The sequence below is a fragment of the Sinohyriopsis cumingii genome, chromosome 8, assembly GCF_028554795.1.
Source record: "Sinohyriopsis cumingii isolate HCF-2022 chromosome 8, ASM2855479v2, whole genome shotgun sequence".
NCBI lineage: Eukaryota > Metazoa > Mollusca > Bivalvia > Unionida > Unionidae > Sinohyriopsis > Sinohyriopsis cumingii.
In genome coordinates this window covers 126384856-126401800 of record NC_142968.1, presented here as the reverse complement: position 1 = coordinate 126401800, position 16945 = coordinate 126384856, and the positions used below count along the sequence as shown (strand labels likewise).

Here is a 16945-nt window from a genome sequence, read left to right as displayed (position 1 = left end):
CCCGATGATACCGTGAATACGATGTTGGTGATATGCCCGGGGGTAACTCCAGTGGGGACTTTAATCAAACTGGTTTTGTTAACGATCTCAGGAATTCCCGATACGATATCCTGCTGTGTTTGTTTGATCGTGTCAATGTCGTTCTTGATATCAACGAGTTTCACATCGACGATTGGAGGATCCCCAAAGAACTTATCAATGGACTCATCAGTTTATTTTTTTGAAAGTTTCTTCTAAATCTTGTAAACGAGCCCACGTGAACATCATACTCTGCTCGCAACGTGGCTAGTTTACCGTCAATGGTGTCTACGTATTGTTTGTTTGCGGCATCTTCGGGACCTTCCGGTGTCGCTAGCACGGTTATTTTGTTGCCATTCATGCTGAGTTCACCTGTCATTGTATCACCGGTCTTCGCTACACGTTCCCGGGCGACTTTTCGTGCATCATCTCGCAGCATCGCAATTGATATCGACGAATCTCTGATTCTGCCGCTGTCAGTGAATACAACAATGTTGTCCGCGACAGCTCCAATAACCCTGCGAATTATGTCATTCCACTTAATGTTACTGGTTTTTAGTTTGCCGTGCCTGTCCTGAAAAATAACAACCTCATCTGGGTCTATCCCGGTCAAATTTAAAAGATCATCAATTTCATCTTTGGTCGCATACTTCGATAAATCGATATCTTTTTTTTCTTCCTTGGTTCTGCTTGATCTTCCGTAAATATCAACCATTATCTGTTATGGGGTTGTTTAAATTTGGAAATCATTGATGGTTTTTCAGCGTGTATTCGTGCACGGCTTTGTGAGCAGGAATCGCTGATTTCGAGATCGCATCAAGAACATTCAATACCTGCTGACCACATATCGGAGGATCGGTTAGTGTTTGTGTTGGTAACGTTGACTGCCAAACTGGAATTGAAAATCTTTGGACGTACCTGAGAAACTCAACTGGCGGTGCTAGCCCGTACGAATCGAAATAGATAATTCCACGTGGATCGATCGCGTAAGCAACCCAGTGAGTTCCAGGGCCTTCCTTGTTGTCGAGATTAATAATTCCTGTTTCTGGATTATTCGGTCGTGCTGGTAATTCATCTCGCATAAATACACCTCTGAAGGATTTTATGCGCAATTGTTTAGCAGCATTAAGTAAATCAAAATTAGAAGCTGGAAGCTTCAATGCTGGAAGCGTTTTCAAAACCGTTTTGGGTACCATGACGGAGGAGTTCCCGGTAGTCTTAGACCGGATCCCTTTTTTTGTATCCTTTCCCGGTGGCTTTCTTTAGTGCCATTCCAGCTGCGGTTCCAACAGCTCCTAACTCGGCTGCTTTTGCGACTGCGGGAGCAGCAGCAGCTATCAGTGCTGGTATCGCGGCGAGAAGAGGAAATATACCTCCTGTTTTAACCATATCTTTGACCGCGGCCGGAGAGAGATCAAGTCGAACTCCAGTCGTTGCTTGTTTCGCTTTATTGAAATGTTTTTGTTGGGTTTTAGTCAGCGACAGTTTGTTTGGACCACCCGCTAGCTGATCGTGTTTTAGAGTTATTGATGTCCCACATGTGCTCGCGTTCTTCGATTGTAATTTCTTCACCTGACCAGGAGTCAGTGTAACATTAACATGACTGTATGACATTTTATTTAATACGATGTTGATCTAATTGAGCTATTAAAACAATGTTACAAGTTTTTGGAAAACCTACAGGTTTTCCACTGGTGCATCAATGACTCTCATTCGGCCGCTAGCACCTTCAAGTAACATTGCTTTATCGGAAAGTATGACCGCGATTGCTCTAGCTCCAGGAAGTGGTGGTGCCAGGCGAGCCCGAATAACTATATCGACGACAGATGTTCTGAATAAATCCAAATGTTCCAACGAAAAGTAATAGATCGGATACAACGTTGTAAAATCACGCTGAGATATCTGCAGCCCAGTGTCAACGTTTTGATCACGCCCATCATAAGACATCAATCGATAATATGCCCGTGCAACATCATTTTGTTCAAAATTTAGATTGATATCCTCAGCGGGTTCTTGATGTCCGTTTATTCTTAATGAAACTTCAGAAACTCCAAGTGTGTCAAATATCATTGGATTTGCTTCCTGGTTATTTATTCTAGAATTTGCCTGAAACGCGATAAATATATGTCGCGCTGATGATACTCCCTGTTGTGATCCCAATTGCCACGTGAACAGTCCAGGAGCGTTGATAGAAGTACTATCTGTTGTCCTTGCTAACCATGATGACAACGATTTTCCGCCCTGATCCATAAAAGAAAGTAATTTTTGTTCTTCAGCGATTGATGGAGACATTGTTGGCATCCACAGAGATAGTTTTCTTAATTCTACCTTACCAGGATCAACTCCAGCATCTCGCCATATTGCATCATTATCAGAGTTTTTTCTGACAAGCGTTACTGTGTGTTTGGCACCAAATATAACCTTTCGGACACTTCTACAAAATCCAAAAATATGAGATAACGGAATTGCACAGGAAAACTCTTCGTCGCCGCTCAGCATTGCCCGACGCGCAGCAAAACCCAAGTTGAAATTTTCATTCATTGATATAACTGCAGGTGTTTCTGCGGCTTCAGCCGCGTTTCTCACATTACCAATGTTTACATTTCTATTTTCGGGATGATCAGATGTGTCCTTTACAAACATCATTGTTGGACCAGCTGATCTTGTGTAATCATCAGAATATCTTGCAAGACCAAGTATTGTCGTGGCAACATCAACATTATCCAAACACGACTCAATATCTTTTCCATCAATCGAGTATGTGGCTTTGCTAAATAACGCCATCACGCCATTATTAACAAAACCAACACGATCGCCTATTCCGTATCCAGTACCATCCGCTTTTAAGATTCTACCTGTGACTTCAATAAAAGCCTCACAAGGCAGAAAATATCTACTTGTATCATGAATTTGAAACTCAATTCTCCCCGGCGCGTTAGGTGTTTTTGCATCATAAGAATAAAATTGATAATCGCGCAAGGATTCATCCTTTCTGACTGGTTTATCCATATCAAATGCTACGTTGGATATGCGCTGAAACATCTTATTGTAATACATTATTATCTAAAACGAAGACCACTTCCCGCTACTAAACTTGAAGCTATATTTTTTTCTATTTCTTTGAAAGGTATCAGTGATGCTAGTTTTTGATTCGCAGTTTCATTTATTATTTTGCTAACATTTGCAGGCATGTCCGCGGTGCTTGGTAATTTTACCGGCGGAGGCTTTTTGCGTATTAATCGTGCTAGTCTTTCCTTGATCGCCGTGAACACTTTACCGGCAGCATCACCGATTACACCAGAAGCTTTATCTCTAATAACATCAATAGCTTTTGACGATAATTGTTTTGCAATTGGTCCCGCCTTTGGAGCTATTCTTGTAAACAATCCTTGAACAACATCTCCAAGTCCATCTCCATAATATGCACTGTAAACAGGATATCGCGAATTTACCACTCTCTCTCGTCGGGTCATATGATTAGAGTCATGTATGATCATTTTATTTAATTAGTTATTTCTCTAATCGACTTTCAATCGCTGTCCACGAGTTCATCAATAAGTTCTCGATAGATGTGAGTATCCATGATGCCGCCCGAAATAGTCGCTGACAGATATCAGCCGCTTCATTAATTATTTCCGGAGAGTTATTTGCAGCACGTTTTCCTCCGATGAGAACTTCTAGCCGTGATACATCATTGATGATATTATCAGGGCAAACAGCTAGACCAGATCCGGTTTTTGGTTGTTGTTCTACAATTCTTGGGGCTAAAACATCTTGCGGTAAACTTTCAGGAGATGTTGTTAAACCAATTATCGGCGACCTAGCTGGCTTGGATTTTTGACCACGTGAACTTTGTTCAGATGCAACTTCATATTCACTTAACGGGACTAGGTCAGTATCTGCTATCCTCTGCCGTTGTTGTTGTAAAGATGAAGAAGGTTTCTGCTGGGAGAATTCTAGTTGTTTTACCTGTTCGTTATAAGCTTCTCTTACTTCTTCAAGGAGACCTCTGTATTCTAAATCATCGTCTCTGGCTTGTTTTTTGTTTTTATATATACGATATATCCATTTAATAAAATTATCATCATTCACGGTTTCAAAACCGGGTTTTAAGATACTAGGTTTATCAAACATACCAATTAATATTTTTCTGGGCAATTCTTCTCTTGGAGTTTTTCTGATATTTTCAACAAACCCTTCTCTAAATTTTGCAATCATTCCAGTATTTTCTGCTATTGGTTTGGGCGCGAGTTCAGTACGAATTTCCCCAATACCTTCAAGTATTTCTCTGACGGCGGATGGAGGTTGAGTTGTTGGATCTCGTAAAGTCTTTTTTATTTGTTTGGTTCTTCTAGCAATCTTTTCAGTCCGCGTAGCAGTTTGTTTTATCGTTGGAAGAATACCTTGTTTTCGTTGTTCTTCTTGCAGCCTCCGCCCCCGTTCCGCAACATCCGCCACCTCTTCAAAAGTCTTAGGTTCTCCCAGTAAAGCTGGCTCAGTGGCCACCGCAGCTTTTTCAGTTGCCGTTGTAACGGGTTTAAATAATTGTTCTGTACCTTCCATGAATTCAACTTGTGCTTGCTGCCGTGCCTGTAATTTTTCTTTAACACTATCACGGACAGGAAGAAAAATTTTTATTGCTTCTAGTCGCTCTCGAGCTAGTCTAGCGGAATGTGCTTCTCCAATGTTAGCCATTATTGTTAACTTAAATTTTTAATTCACAACAGAAATCCTAAAATGATTAGCAGCAGAGAGACTGGGCCACCAACGTCGTCGTCGACGTCACCCCGCGAAGAAACATTTTTTATAGCGAGTTATCGCTGTCGAAATAACCCCGTTAGCCAGAAAAGAGGATTTAGTCATCATAGTTTCTGGCTAGAAGACCTTCTATCAGAAATGTTTTTGATAGATGGTCCTGTTGGACGAAACAGTTGGTGGGCCCAGTCTCTCTGCTGCTGCATGTCTGTTAAATGACCACCATATAACAGACACATCTTACAGGATCCAATTGATCATGCCGTAAGGTATTTCACTGCCATTAATCATGATGGATAGCACAATGGGTTTAAGATATATACTATTTAGAATATTTTCATCCTCATCGAAGTCCATCCCTACTCATAGGAGCTGAATCTTTGGCTTATAACCTGGAAGCTGTTCAGATGACGGATCTATAACAATTTATATAGATTTATTAAGCACGCATTAATATATTGTATACATTACTTTTCCAGATGCGATGATCTTTTTCTCATTAGTCAGAGCACAAATACATACATACGTACATACATATATACAAAACATGCATGCATTCATTCATCCATCCATCCATCCTCCCACCCACCCACCCACACATCCATCCATCCATCCATACGTCCATACATCCATACACACACATACATGTACACAGACATGCACACAAACATCAACACACACACACACACACACACACACACACACACACTTCTGCAGCACCTTTCAATTCACTCTTACCATTACATTCATAACGTACCTTCAATGGCAATCGTAGGAGAATTTAAACATACTACATAAATTGCATGTCTTCCTGCAAAGATTTGAAGCAGCTGGTAGGTCATCCATCCGTCCATCCATGTATTAATAATACATACATATATACATGCATACATACATACATACATACATACATACATACATACATACATACATACATACATGCATGTATACATACATACATACATACATACATACATACATACATACATACATACATACATACATACATACATGCATGCATGCATGCATACATACATACATACATATATACGTACATACATGCATACATGTATGCATACATGCATACACACTTTCATACATACATACTGGGACAACGTTGTAATACCATTCAATTCACAGCTACCATTACATTCATAACGTGCCTTCTATGGCAATCGTAAGCAAATTTAAACATACCACACAAATTGCATGTCTTCCTGCAAAAGTTTGAAGCAGCTGGCAGATCAATGCAGATCATGGATGCAATGTCTGGATTATTGCAACTAAAGCTGGCTGAGTCCACACAGATATCTGTAAACCAGGAAATGAATTGATTCAACATATTTCAGCCTATTACCTGATTATGTTATTATGTTGTATAACAAATAATACTTAAACTGAATGTTCTTACTAAAGTAGCCTACAATCGCAACCAGTAAATTGTTAAAGAGCGCTACATAGAATATAAATCCACTTTCTTCCCTGAGTAACAATATCCATAAGTCTTACGATCTACTTTATTAGATATGAGATAAGACAGGGAACCATTGAGAATTAGTTGCTTTCAATTCATCAAAAGAATATCACAATGACAAATATTTACTTGTTATTCAATATCCCTCTCAGTTTTCATCCACCAAACCCTTACAATGCACACATTTGGATGGTTCTATTATTATCTAAATTTAGAACGAATAAAACTAACTAAACTAACTTATAATGTTTCATGATGAAGTGATCGGACCATAAAAAATTCTTGGTATCAAATATATAAGTATTACAAACTGCAGCCTTGCTATAAAATCTTTCATCGATAATGGTGATTTTTAGAGAGTGTGGGTTGAAGGTTGATGATATGAATTATGAACAATGACCCGAACGTTACTACTAATTTGCTCTCATCTCTGCGCAATTTACGAATAGTGTGTAATGTAACTAAAAATGACACTTTGTAGCCACCAGTGATCACCGTACTGACATTTATCCAAGTCGCCAATGATCGATTACTAAAGCGATATTTGTTCCGAACAGAAATGATTCAAACAACCAACATGTTTTATATAGTCAGATTAGAAATCGTGACTTGCATCGAAGTTAGACGTCTAAAAGTACTAATCAGTTCTAAATACTTTACATGACTTTGATTTGAACACATACAAAGTAAGTTATGATAACATAATCTGCAGTAAAACGTAAAAATTATATCAAGGTATCCATTGCGAGTAATGGTTATGAGGAAATGCTTCAAATGTTTCTTGAGCAACCTTGGATCAAATGTCACATGGCTTACGTGAAAAGTCTCTTATCAATACCGAAACCATGTTTCACTACTTAAACCTTTTTCCAAAAATATATCACTTTTATCACTGCTGTTCATAAAATATTAAATATTCAGCTCAAACTCTCTAGAATTAAGGATGAGTGTTTTTCTCATTTTTGAGTGTTCGAAGATTTAGTAATATTGATATATTTGAGTCCTTAAGGACAAAGCAAAAGAAAACCTCAAAATAACATATGCGTTCATGGCGATTACTGTAAAGTATGCGCCGCTAGATATAAGAGTGAATGATGCAGGGTTTTTTGCCACATTTGTTTAACATAAATTTTGGGTGATTAGTTTATATTATTCATCGAAATTGTACTAGTGTATGACAATGTATTCAATGTATATTTAGAAACTGTCTGTTGCTGATAGTCGTCACTGTATACAACGTTTGAACTCACCGTGTAACTCCGGCAAGATGCCTGCGATTCCAATGAGCGGCAGGCCGTAAATCGTTAGTCATTAACTCAAACCATAATCATTTTAGTTCACAATATCATGTTATACCACCGCATATTTTATCATTATACTATTGTGAACACACGGAATTCACTTATCAAGAAAGAGACAAAAGCCGAGACCACGTTATCAATGTAATCGCCACAAGCGTTCCTAACAGGGAAACAATAACATGCATTAAGTTACGTCATAGCAATAGGTAGCATTTAGTGATTTCATTATACCAAGCTACAAAGAAAACGTTGAATTTGCAACGTTTGAGCAAAATTACCTTCGAGTAACCTTATCGGGTCTTCAACGGTCTTCCTGAATGATATTATATCAGACTTGCTTTCATACTGATATACTCAGTTGACGTTATCGCCTGAATGATGTTATGTCAGAATTGCTTTAATACTGATCTACTCTGTTGACTTCATCGCCTGAATGATTTTATAGCAGACTTGATTTAATACTGACATACTCAGTTGACTTCATCGCCTGAATGATGTTATAACAGCTTAAGTTAATGCTGATATACGCAGTTGACTTTATCGCTTGAATGGTATTATATCAGACTTGCTTTAATAAGGATATTCTCAGTAGACTTTATCGCCTGAATAATCTTATATCAGACTTGCTTTATTACTGATCTACTCAGTTGACTGCATTGCCTGAATGATGTTAGAACAGACTTGCTTTAATACTGATGTACTCAGTTGACTTCATCGCCTAAATGATGTTAAATCAGACTTGCTTTATTACTGATATCCTCAGTTGACTTTATCGCCTGAATGATGTTCTGTCAGACTTGCATTAATATTGATTTATTCAGTTGACTTTATCGCCTGAATGATGTTATATCAGACTTCCTTTAATACTGATATACTCGGTTGACTTTATCGCCTGAATGATGTTATATCAGACTTGCATTAATATTGATTTATTCAGTTGACTTTATCGCCTGAATGATGTTATATCAGACTTCCTTTAATACTGATATACTCAGTTGACTTTATAGCCTGAATGATGTTATATTAGACTTGCTTTAATACTGATCTACTCAGTTGACTGCATTGCCTGAATGATGTTAGAACAGACTTGCTTTAATACTGATGTACACAGTTGACTTCATCGCCTAAATGATGTTCTGTCAGACTTGCATTAATATTGATTTATTCAGTTGACTTTATCGCCTGAATGATGTTATATCAGACTTGCTTTAATGATAATATACACAGTTGACTTTATCGCCTGAATGATGTTATATCAGACTTGCTTTAATGATAATATACACAGTTGACTTTATAGCCTGAATGATGTTATATCAGACTTGCTTTAATATTGATCTACTCAGTTGACTGCATCGCCTGAATGATGTTAGAACAGACTTGCTTTAATACTGATTTACTGAGTAGACTTCATCGCCTAAATGATGTTAAATCAGACTTGCTTTATTACTGATATCCTCAGTTGACTTTATCGCCTGAATGATGTTCTATCAGACTTGCATTAATACTGATTTATTCAGTTGACTTTATCGCCTGAATGATGTTATATTTGACTTGCTTTAAAACTGATATTCTCAGTTGACTTTATCGCTAAACGTATATGATATCTACTATAAAAGGTTTTTTATCTATCTATTTACCGCATGTAACCTCTATTTATTCTCATAAATCATATATAATTTTATGCAATTTGCAAAAGCCTTTCTTTATATGACTTTATAGGCTGAACAGCAGATGTAGTCATTTCTTCTCAGGACAATGAGCTATGCATATAATGCAGCCGAAAACAGCTAATATTCGTTCATGCCTATGAAATCTAAGTACTGCTCTTTTGCATTGAATGTTGATTGGCAACTAAACATACACTTCCAGTTTGGATTAAATTTTAACTTACAAATTATTAAATGTGTATCAATATATAAATGCAGTCATCGGGCCACAATGGCCGAGATCTTTCTGATGACACAATTGGGTTCCTGAATTGTTTATGATATAACAATATATATTTAAACTTTTGTGAGGTCTGTTTTCTTTTGAAATGGAATGTCTGTAATTTGTGTGAGTGATTTTACAGTCTAATGATATGTCGTATACTTCATGATCATGCAGTCAACGTGACAAAAGTATTGTGTAGGTATTAAATTGTGTAGGACATTTGAAAGCATGGATTCAACTAGAAATGTATTAAAAGTAGTCCGTTAATTATACTTGTATGATACTAAATACTGCTTGTTTGTTGTTTATTTTTTTATTTTTTTTTTGTTTCTTGAGGTGTTGGGGTTGTTTGTTTTTCAACAGTATTAATTCGTATCAATATGAGAAAATACACCAAAACCAAGAAGGATGTCGGTTGCAATATGTAAATGCTTCACCTTGTGTTATGGTTGGAAGCGGTGAGCTTATCGATCTAGTCGTTGGTATCGTACTTGTAATTTTATTGGTGTTGTTTGCTGTTAGTAGAAAAAGAGATTCATTAATAATAATAATAATAATAACAATAATAATAACAATGATAATAATAATAATAATAATAATAACATCGTCCTTTATTTTGGCAAAGTGACATATTTATCTGAAAGGTAATTTAAATTATGCACCATAATTGAAACAAATATACAAAAATATAAGTTTGATGGGTTAAAGAATGCAAAAATGTCTCTAGCATAAAGGGAAAGAATAAGAATATTAACAGCATGTTAATTGCGGAAAATTAACATACTCATATCACAATGATGTATCACAGATACATTTCAAAAATGTTACGCGGTTATTATTTTTAGATTTTCTCATTAGAATATCTACAGAAGTATATTTTCTTAAACGCTGAAACATTCTGTGCTTGTTTAATACCAAGTTGTAAACTGTTCTATACAAATTACGCCTGCGTAAGCAAATCTATTGGGGAAATATTCTGAAGAATGTTTCTTATATCTGAATCGTTATTTGTATTCTACCGCGTATATATATATATATATATATATATATATATATATATATATATATATATATATATATATATATAACGGTTTTTGCATATAACAGGTACTCTTTGTAATAATATTCCTTTAAAAAAGACCTCTAAGATAAATCAGACCTTGAAAGTAAGAACATCGTTTCTTCAATTAATGTAATCACTGACTGACATCCATATAAGTAATGTTGAAAAGAATGAAGTAGGTGTTAACTATGCTTGACATTTACAATTGACCTGCCTGGTTTTTCTGCAAGATATGAAGTCTTTGCATTTAAGCGGACCTTCAGTCTTTTCCCTACATAGTTCAGTGGTAGATACAATTTGGAAAAATAGTTTTATACATTTTATGCACTTTTTCTAAGACAGCTGACCATTTTCAAATTTTCTATTATGTTGGATAATTATTTTAACTGTGTTTAACAGTGGTTGGACCAGTACAGAGTTTGGAATATTTCACAGTTTCCATTTCTGTACCATTTACTTGTAAATACAATTCTACACGTGTGGCTGCTACTTGTAGTGAACAGATAAGCATTAAAAAGTTTTCTATAAATTTAACGTAATAGTTTTGCCATATATCCGTTTCGTAGCTCATGGTAAATCTGTATTTCGTTCACTCTCAACAATGCTAGAACTTTTCTTGTCTCCTTGTAATATATATATATATATATATATATATATATATATATATATATATATATATATATATATATATATATATATATATATATATATATATTCATTTATTTATTTCTAACGTGAGAAAGGATATAATTTATAATTGAAACCCTTTGGTACTCAACAGAAATGTACTTAAAATCTCAGACAGTACGTATTCAACAGAATGCTATCTACTATTCATCTAGACAATTTACCGTCATCAATATTTGTTTAACGAGTTATCGATTAAACCAGTGAGTGTTATTTCCCATGACTGATTTGGGAGGAAGCCTGAATAGAAAAACGTGTCTTTATGTGACTATGCTAGTAGCAGGTATTATACTTAATCCATTTCCTGACTTAAAAAGTAAGAGTTACTATAGCTTATGTTTATTTATAATAACCTACAAATGTAATTGTGCCTATTGATATACTGAATACGTTATTCAGTGGTTCATCGACGTAGTCTCCAGCCATATGAGAGCTTCCGAGACAAGTAATCAAAGCCAGTAGATCTTGCATTCGATGTATTTATAAATCCTTTGTAAGAAAATCGTCATTGATAATTGGCATCGGCACGAAAGTTTCCTTTGACACTTACGCAATATCCGTTTTGTTCTTTTTTAATCACAGTGTTTACAAATATCTAGCTATATACTAGAAAGATGTCATTGAATTTATTATCAATGTTCATAAGGTTATTTACGACCTCATCTTCAGTAACAAAGTTTGTGTATTAGAATATTTTGGATGAATGTAGAAAACCTCACATTATTTTCAATATTTCTTTTCTTGCTTGATGACTGATAAACAGTTTGTCAAAGCCTGTTTTTATCTCTAATTTTTATAACAACATTTTGTAAAACCCTTATAAATATCCCAGTCATTTTTAAATCTGCTTAAACTTACTTTATCATTTTGGAAACGCTTCTATGCATTGACGCTAAGGTATCAATAATGATATTTCCCGGCTTTTATCTAACTCTTCTTTCTGTCTATGGTAAATCAAGATCAGTTACATGAACCGATAATTCCCTTGTACCTACCCATGCGTTGTTAATAGTATCATAAATCTGGTTTCTTTCTAAAAGAACTTGTCTTAAACTTTCCGGTAAGTTTGTCCATCCATATTTTAAAAAAAATGAGAGTTTGAAATTTATATGAGTGCTTTTTTCATTGTGTTCGTTATATATATATATATATATATATATATATATATATATATATATATATATATAAACAAACAGTTAATGTGATTCTCTCATTTTTTTACTTTTGTAATTCATCATGACTTTTAATGTAGACGTTTACAATTCAACGATACTAAAAAAAACCACGTCATATTTACATTGGCATGTTTGCATTTTACTCTTTCATCAATGTTTCAAAAGTGTCATTCCATTCAATAAATACTCATGTTGTATATACATAGCAATATAAGCTGTACTAGATGCATCTGCTGATTTTACCTCCACTACCACGATTTCTACATTGACCATAGTTGATATTGCATCTTCCACTACCACAATTTCTACATTGACTGTACTTGATATTGCCATCCTCCACTACCACAATTTCTGCATTGACCGTACTTGATATTGCCATCCTCCACTACCACAGTTTCTACATTGACCGTAGTTGATATTGCCATCCTCCACTACCACAATTTCTACATTGACTGTACTTGATATTGCCATCCTCCACTACCACAATTTCTGCATTGACCGTACTTGATATTGCCATCCTCCACTACCACAATTTCTACATTGACTGTACTTGATATTGCCATCCTCCACTACCACAATTTCTACATTGACTGTACTTGATATTGCCATCCTCCACTACCACAATTTCTGCATTGACCGTAGTTGATATTGCCATCCTCCACTACCACAATTTCTACATTGACTGTACTTGATATTGCCATCCTCCACTACCACAATTTCTACATTGACTGTACTTGATATTGCCATCCTCCACTACCACAATTTCTACATTGACTGTACTTGATATTGCCATCCTCCACTACCACAATTTCTGCATTGACCGTAGTTGATATTGCCATCCTCCACTACCACAATTTCTACATTGACTGTACTTGATATTGCCATCCTCCACTACCACAATTTCTACATTGACTGTACTTGATATTGCCATCCTCCACTACCACAATTTCTACATTGACTGTACTTGATATTGCCATCCTCCACTACCACAATTTCTACATTGACTGTACTTGATATTGCCATCCTCCACTACCACAATTTCTGCATTGACCGTAGTTGATATTGCCATCCTCCACTACCACAATTTCTGCATTGACCGTAGTTGATATTGCCATCCTCCACTACCACAATTTCTACATTGACTGTACTTGATATTGCCATCCTCCACTACCACAATTTCTACATTGACTGTACTTGATATTGCCATCCTCCACTACCACAATTTCTGCATTGACCGTAGTTGATATTGCCATCCTCCACTACCATAATTTTACATTGACCGTAGTTGATATTTCCATGTTATTCATCTGAACTCTAGATGATAATATGTATTATGGGAGAAACTATGGGAGACATTTCTTAATAATATGCTTGAATCCAGATTATGGATTATCGATTGTTGACAATTTTACTATAATGTTCTTTAGAAGAAATATTCTTGCATAGCTTGGATAAAAAAAATCACACACGGAACTATAGTTTGTGAGCTACAGTATCTATATTCATGTAAGGGTGGTTAAAGCAGCATTCTGGTATAAAGCACCATCTCACTAAATGTCCGTAAGAAAATTAGCATTTTCGTTTAGAACTTTTTTAAAATATCCGATGCCATATTGCCACAAATTCTCGATTCCAAAGTAACAAAGAATCGCTTGTGGCGGTGTGGGTTTTTTTTTTTTTAGTATAACACAATTACTGAAGTCACGAATTGTATCTGGCAAAAAAACAGGGGTCGATTTCAGCAGGTCGTAAACTGTTAATGATAAACAAATGTTTCGTACATTAAATTGAAAATATAACTCTCCAACGCTAAAAACGTTCTCCACGATTTAAGACTTATTTAGCAACAAATTGTGCAGAATGGTATATTTCTGGCCAAAGTGGAGGACAAAATGAGTGTCAAGAGTCATCAATCAGCTGTGATTCCGTATCAACAATAACAAATCCTATTTTATTCCGACGAAACTCTTCATTAATCTAGATATAGAAAAACCTGCCTATTCATGGCTATTGTCACCTCTGATACGACCCTGTCTGATTACATTGAAATGAGCAGAAATTTCCCCCTTACGAATGCTCGGTATATATCATTTTCCTGGAGATGAAGAAAAAATATCGAAAATGTTTCTATCGTGGCAGTAGATTGTATCATCTCAAGTGCCATCTCTTATTTCATTAGCAAAATGATCAAGTTATCAGGCATTTGCGTTGCCGTCTTGGATTTTCACAATGCCTGCTTGGTCGCCAAAAACAGCATTCCAGTTCACTTCTGAATTTATTAGAACTCAGATGTCTGACATCATCAGCTATTCCGTTCGTCGAAGTCGTTATTCCTCCTGGTGTTAAAATAATATGGAACTTTCCCGAGTGCTGCACACTTGGAATGAAGACCATATCAAGTGTTTAGATTGGAACATTACTTTTACCCTACAAAAGGGATCTCTCATTCCTCCTATCAGCGCCACTTTCCTCTATTACTTCGGAAAGAATGAGAAACCAGTAATAATAATAATAATAATAATAAAATTGATAATAATGAGGACTTTGTATAGCGCCTAATCTTTAGAAGCTCTAAGCGCTTTACAGCATTAGACAACACCTATAAGATAAAAAACATAAATAATGATATGATTACAAAAATAAACACCATGAAATAAGAAAACATAAAAAACACGCTGAAAATATTTAAGGTAGGAAACATTATTAGGTCTTTAAGTTTGTTCTTGTAGTCGAAATAAGTGAGTTTTGAGAGCACTCTTGAATGTGATCACTGTGTCTTTGTGTCTAAGTTCAGTGGGAAATTCATTCCACTTTGCTGGGCCCTTGTATGTAAACGAACGCTGTCCATTTGACTTTGTTTTGATAGTGGGAATAATGAGTATACGATTGTCAGAAGAAAAGCGTAACTATCTTGCTGTGTGTACATATGGGTGAGGTCGGATATGTATGTTAGACTGGAGTCCGTCAATGAAACGTAGCACAGAGAACAAATTTTGTGTTTGATTCTGGATCGAATGGATAGCCAGTGTAGGGTACAGAGCAGTGGGGAGGTGTGCTCGGATCGTGGTACTCTTAAGTATGATCCGAGCAGTTGTGTTTTAAACCTTTTGAAGTTTCTGGAGTAGATATTGAGATGAACCAGACAGAATTGAGCTACAATAGTCCAGTATTGAAAATACCAATGAAAACACAAGTGTTTTAGTGGCATCAACTGAAAGATATTTGCGAATGGAGCTGATGCGTTTCAGCTCAAGATATGCAGCCTTGCATATGTTCATGACATGTTGGTGCAATGTGAGATTACTGTCCAGAGTAACACCTTGGTTTCGTATTGATTGTGTGAATTTAATGTTGGTGTTGCTAATATTTTTTGTTTGAGGTAAAGGATGTGAATGAGAAAGTCTTTGTGTTGTGATCAGAATGTCCTCAGTTTTATCATCATTCATCTGCAGCTTGTTACATGTCATCCATGATTTCACATCAGAAATGTACCTCTCTATACCTTGGATGGTAGCATCAACTTCAGTTGGGTGGCTAGATTTGCATATTTGGGTGTCATCAGCGTACAATTGGTGAGACACTGGATGATGATCTATAACACGTGAGAGCGGCTGAGTGTATATAATGAAGAGAAGAGGTCCAAGAACAGACCCATGTGGAACACCACAACCTAGATCAACTGGGCTGGAGTGTATTCCATTTGCAGACACAATTTGTGTCCTGTTGACCAAGTAGGACTTGAACCACAGTAAGGCTGTATCATGAATGCCAAATACATGCTGAGACGGTAAAGTAATACATCATGGTCTATTGTGTCAAATGCTGCAGACAAATCAAGGAGGGTGAAGAATGTAATCTTTCCGCTATCCAGAGCAAAGAGAATGTCATTAACTAATTTTAGAAGAGTAGTTTCAGTACTGTGGCAAGGGCGATATGCAGATTCTACATTGCAGTATCCTGCATTACCATTTTCATTTTCCTATGCGATAACAGCGGCGAGAAAATCCATATTAAATCCCACTACGTTGCGGATACAGTAATATTTCTGGCGGACTAGGAATCGCAGCGGAATCAAACGAACCAAACATCATGTCGATTTACTTCTCGGTCAAATATGTACCTGCTTTATTGTGCCTGGCCGTCACCCTTGGTTAGTTGGACCGTCAAATACTGATATATGTCTCTTATTAAATTTTAAGAGGGCAGATTTAAGTACCATAAGCTGAATTGTCTTTTAAGTGCGAATGTACTTACTAAAAAGGTAATTATCACTATATATAATGGTAAAATGTAAAAGGAAATGTAATAGTAACAGTATATGTGTTATATTTATTGGCATCGCTGCCACTTCCGGACTCTACACCACGCATTTGTTAATCAGTCCAGATTTGAGGGAGAATTCAACTATTTGAATAGACAGACTGACTGGCCTTTTTATCAGGTTTTTGTTTTAGTTGTTGATCATGTTAAATTCGCTGCACATAGCCAGCAATAAGTAACAATCGTAGATAACCGAATATAAACGGCATTTGGTACACTC

General features: G+C 36.1%; 1 protein-coding gene across 2 annotated transcripts in view; it reads right to left on the bottom strand.

Moving 5' to 3' along the window:
• Positions 1–16945, bottom strand: part of LOC149794595 (plasminogen-like) — a 91831-nt gene that overhangs the window by 19540 nt on the left and 55346 nt on the right. For both annotated transcript variants that reach the window (XM_089968884.1, XM_089968885.1), the window contains exons 14-15: positions 9918–9995; positions 5971–6084 (exon numbers count right to left, since the gene is read on the bottom strand). In XM_089968884.1, the coding sequence (XP_089825010.1) occupies positions 5971–6084; positions 9918–9995 (192 nt within the window). The remainder of the gene's footprint in view (positions 1–5970; positions 6085–9917; positions 9996–16945) is intronic.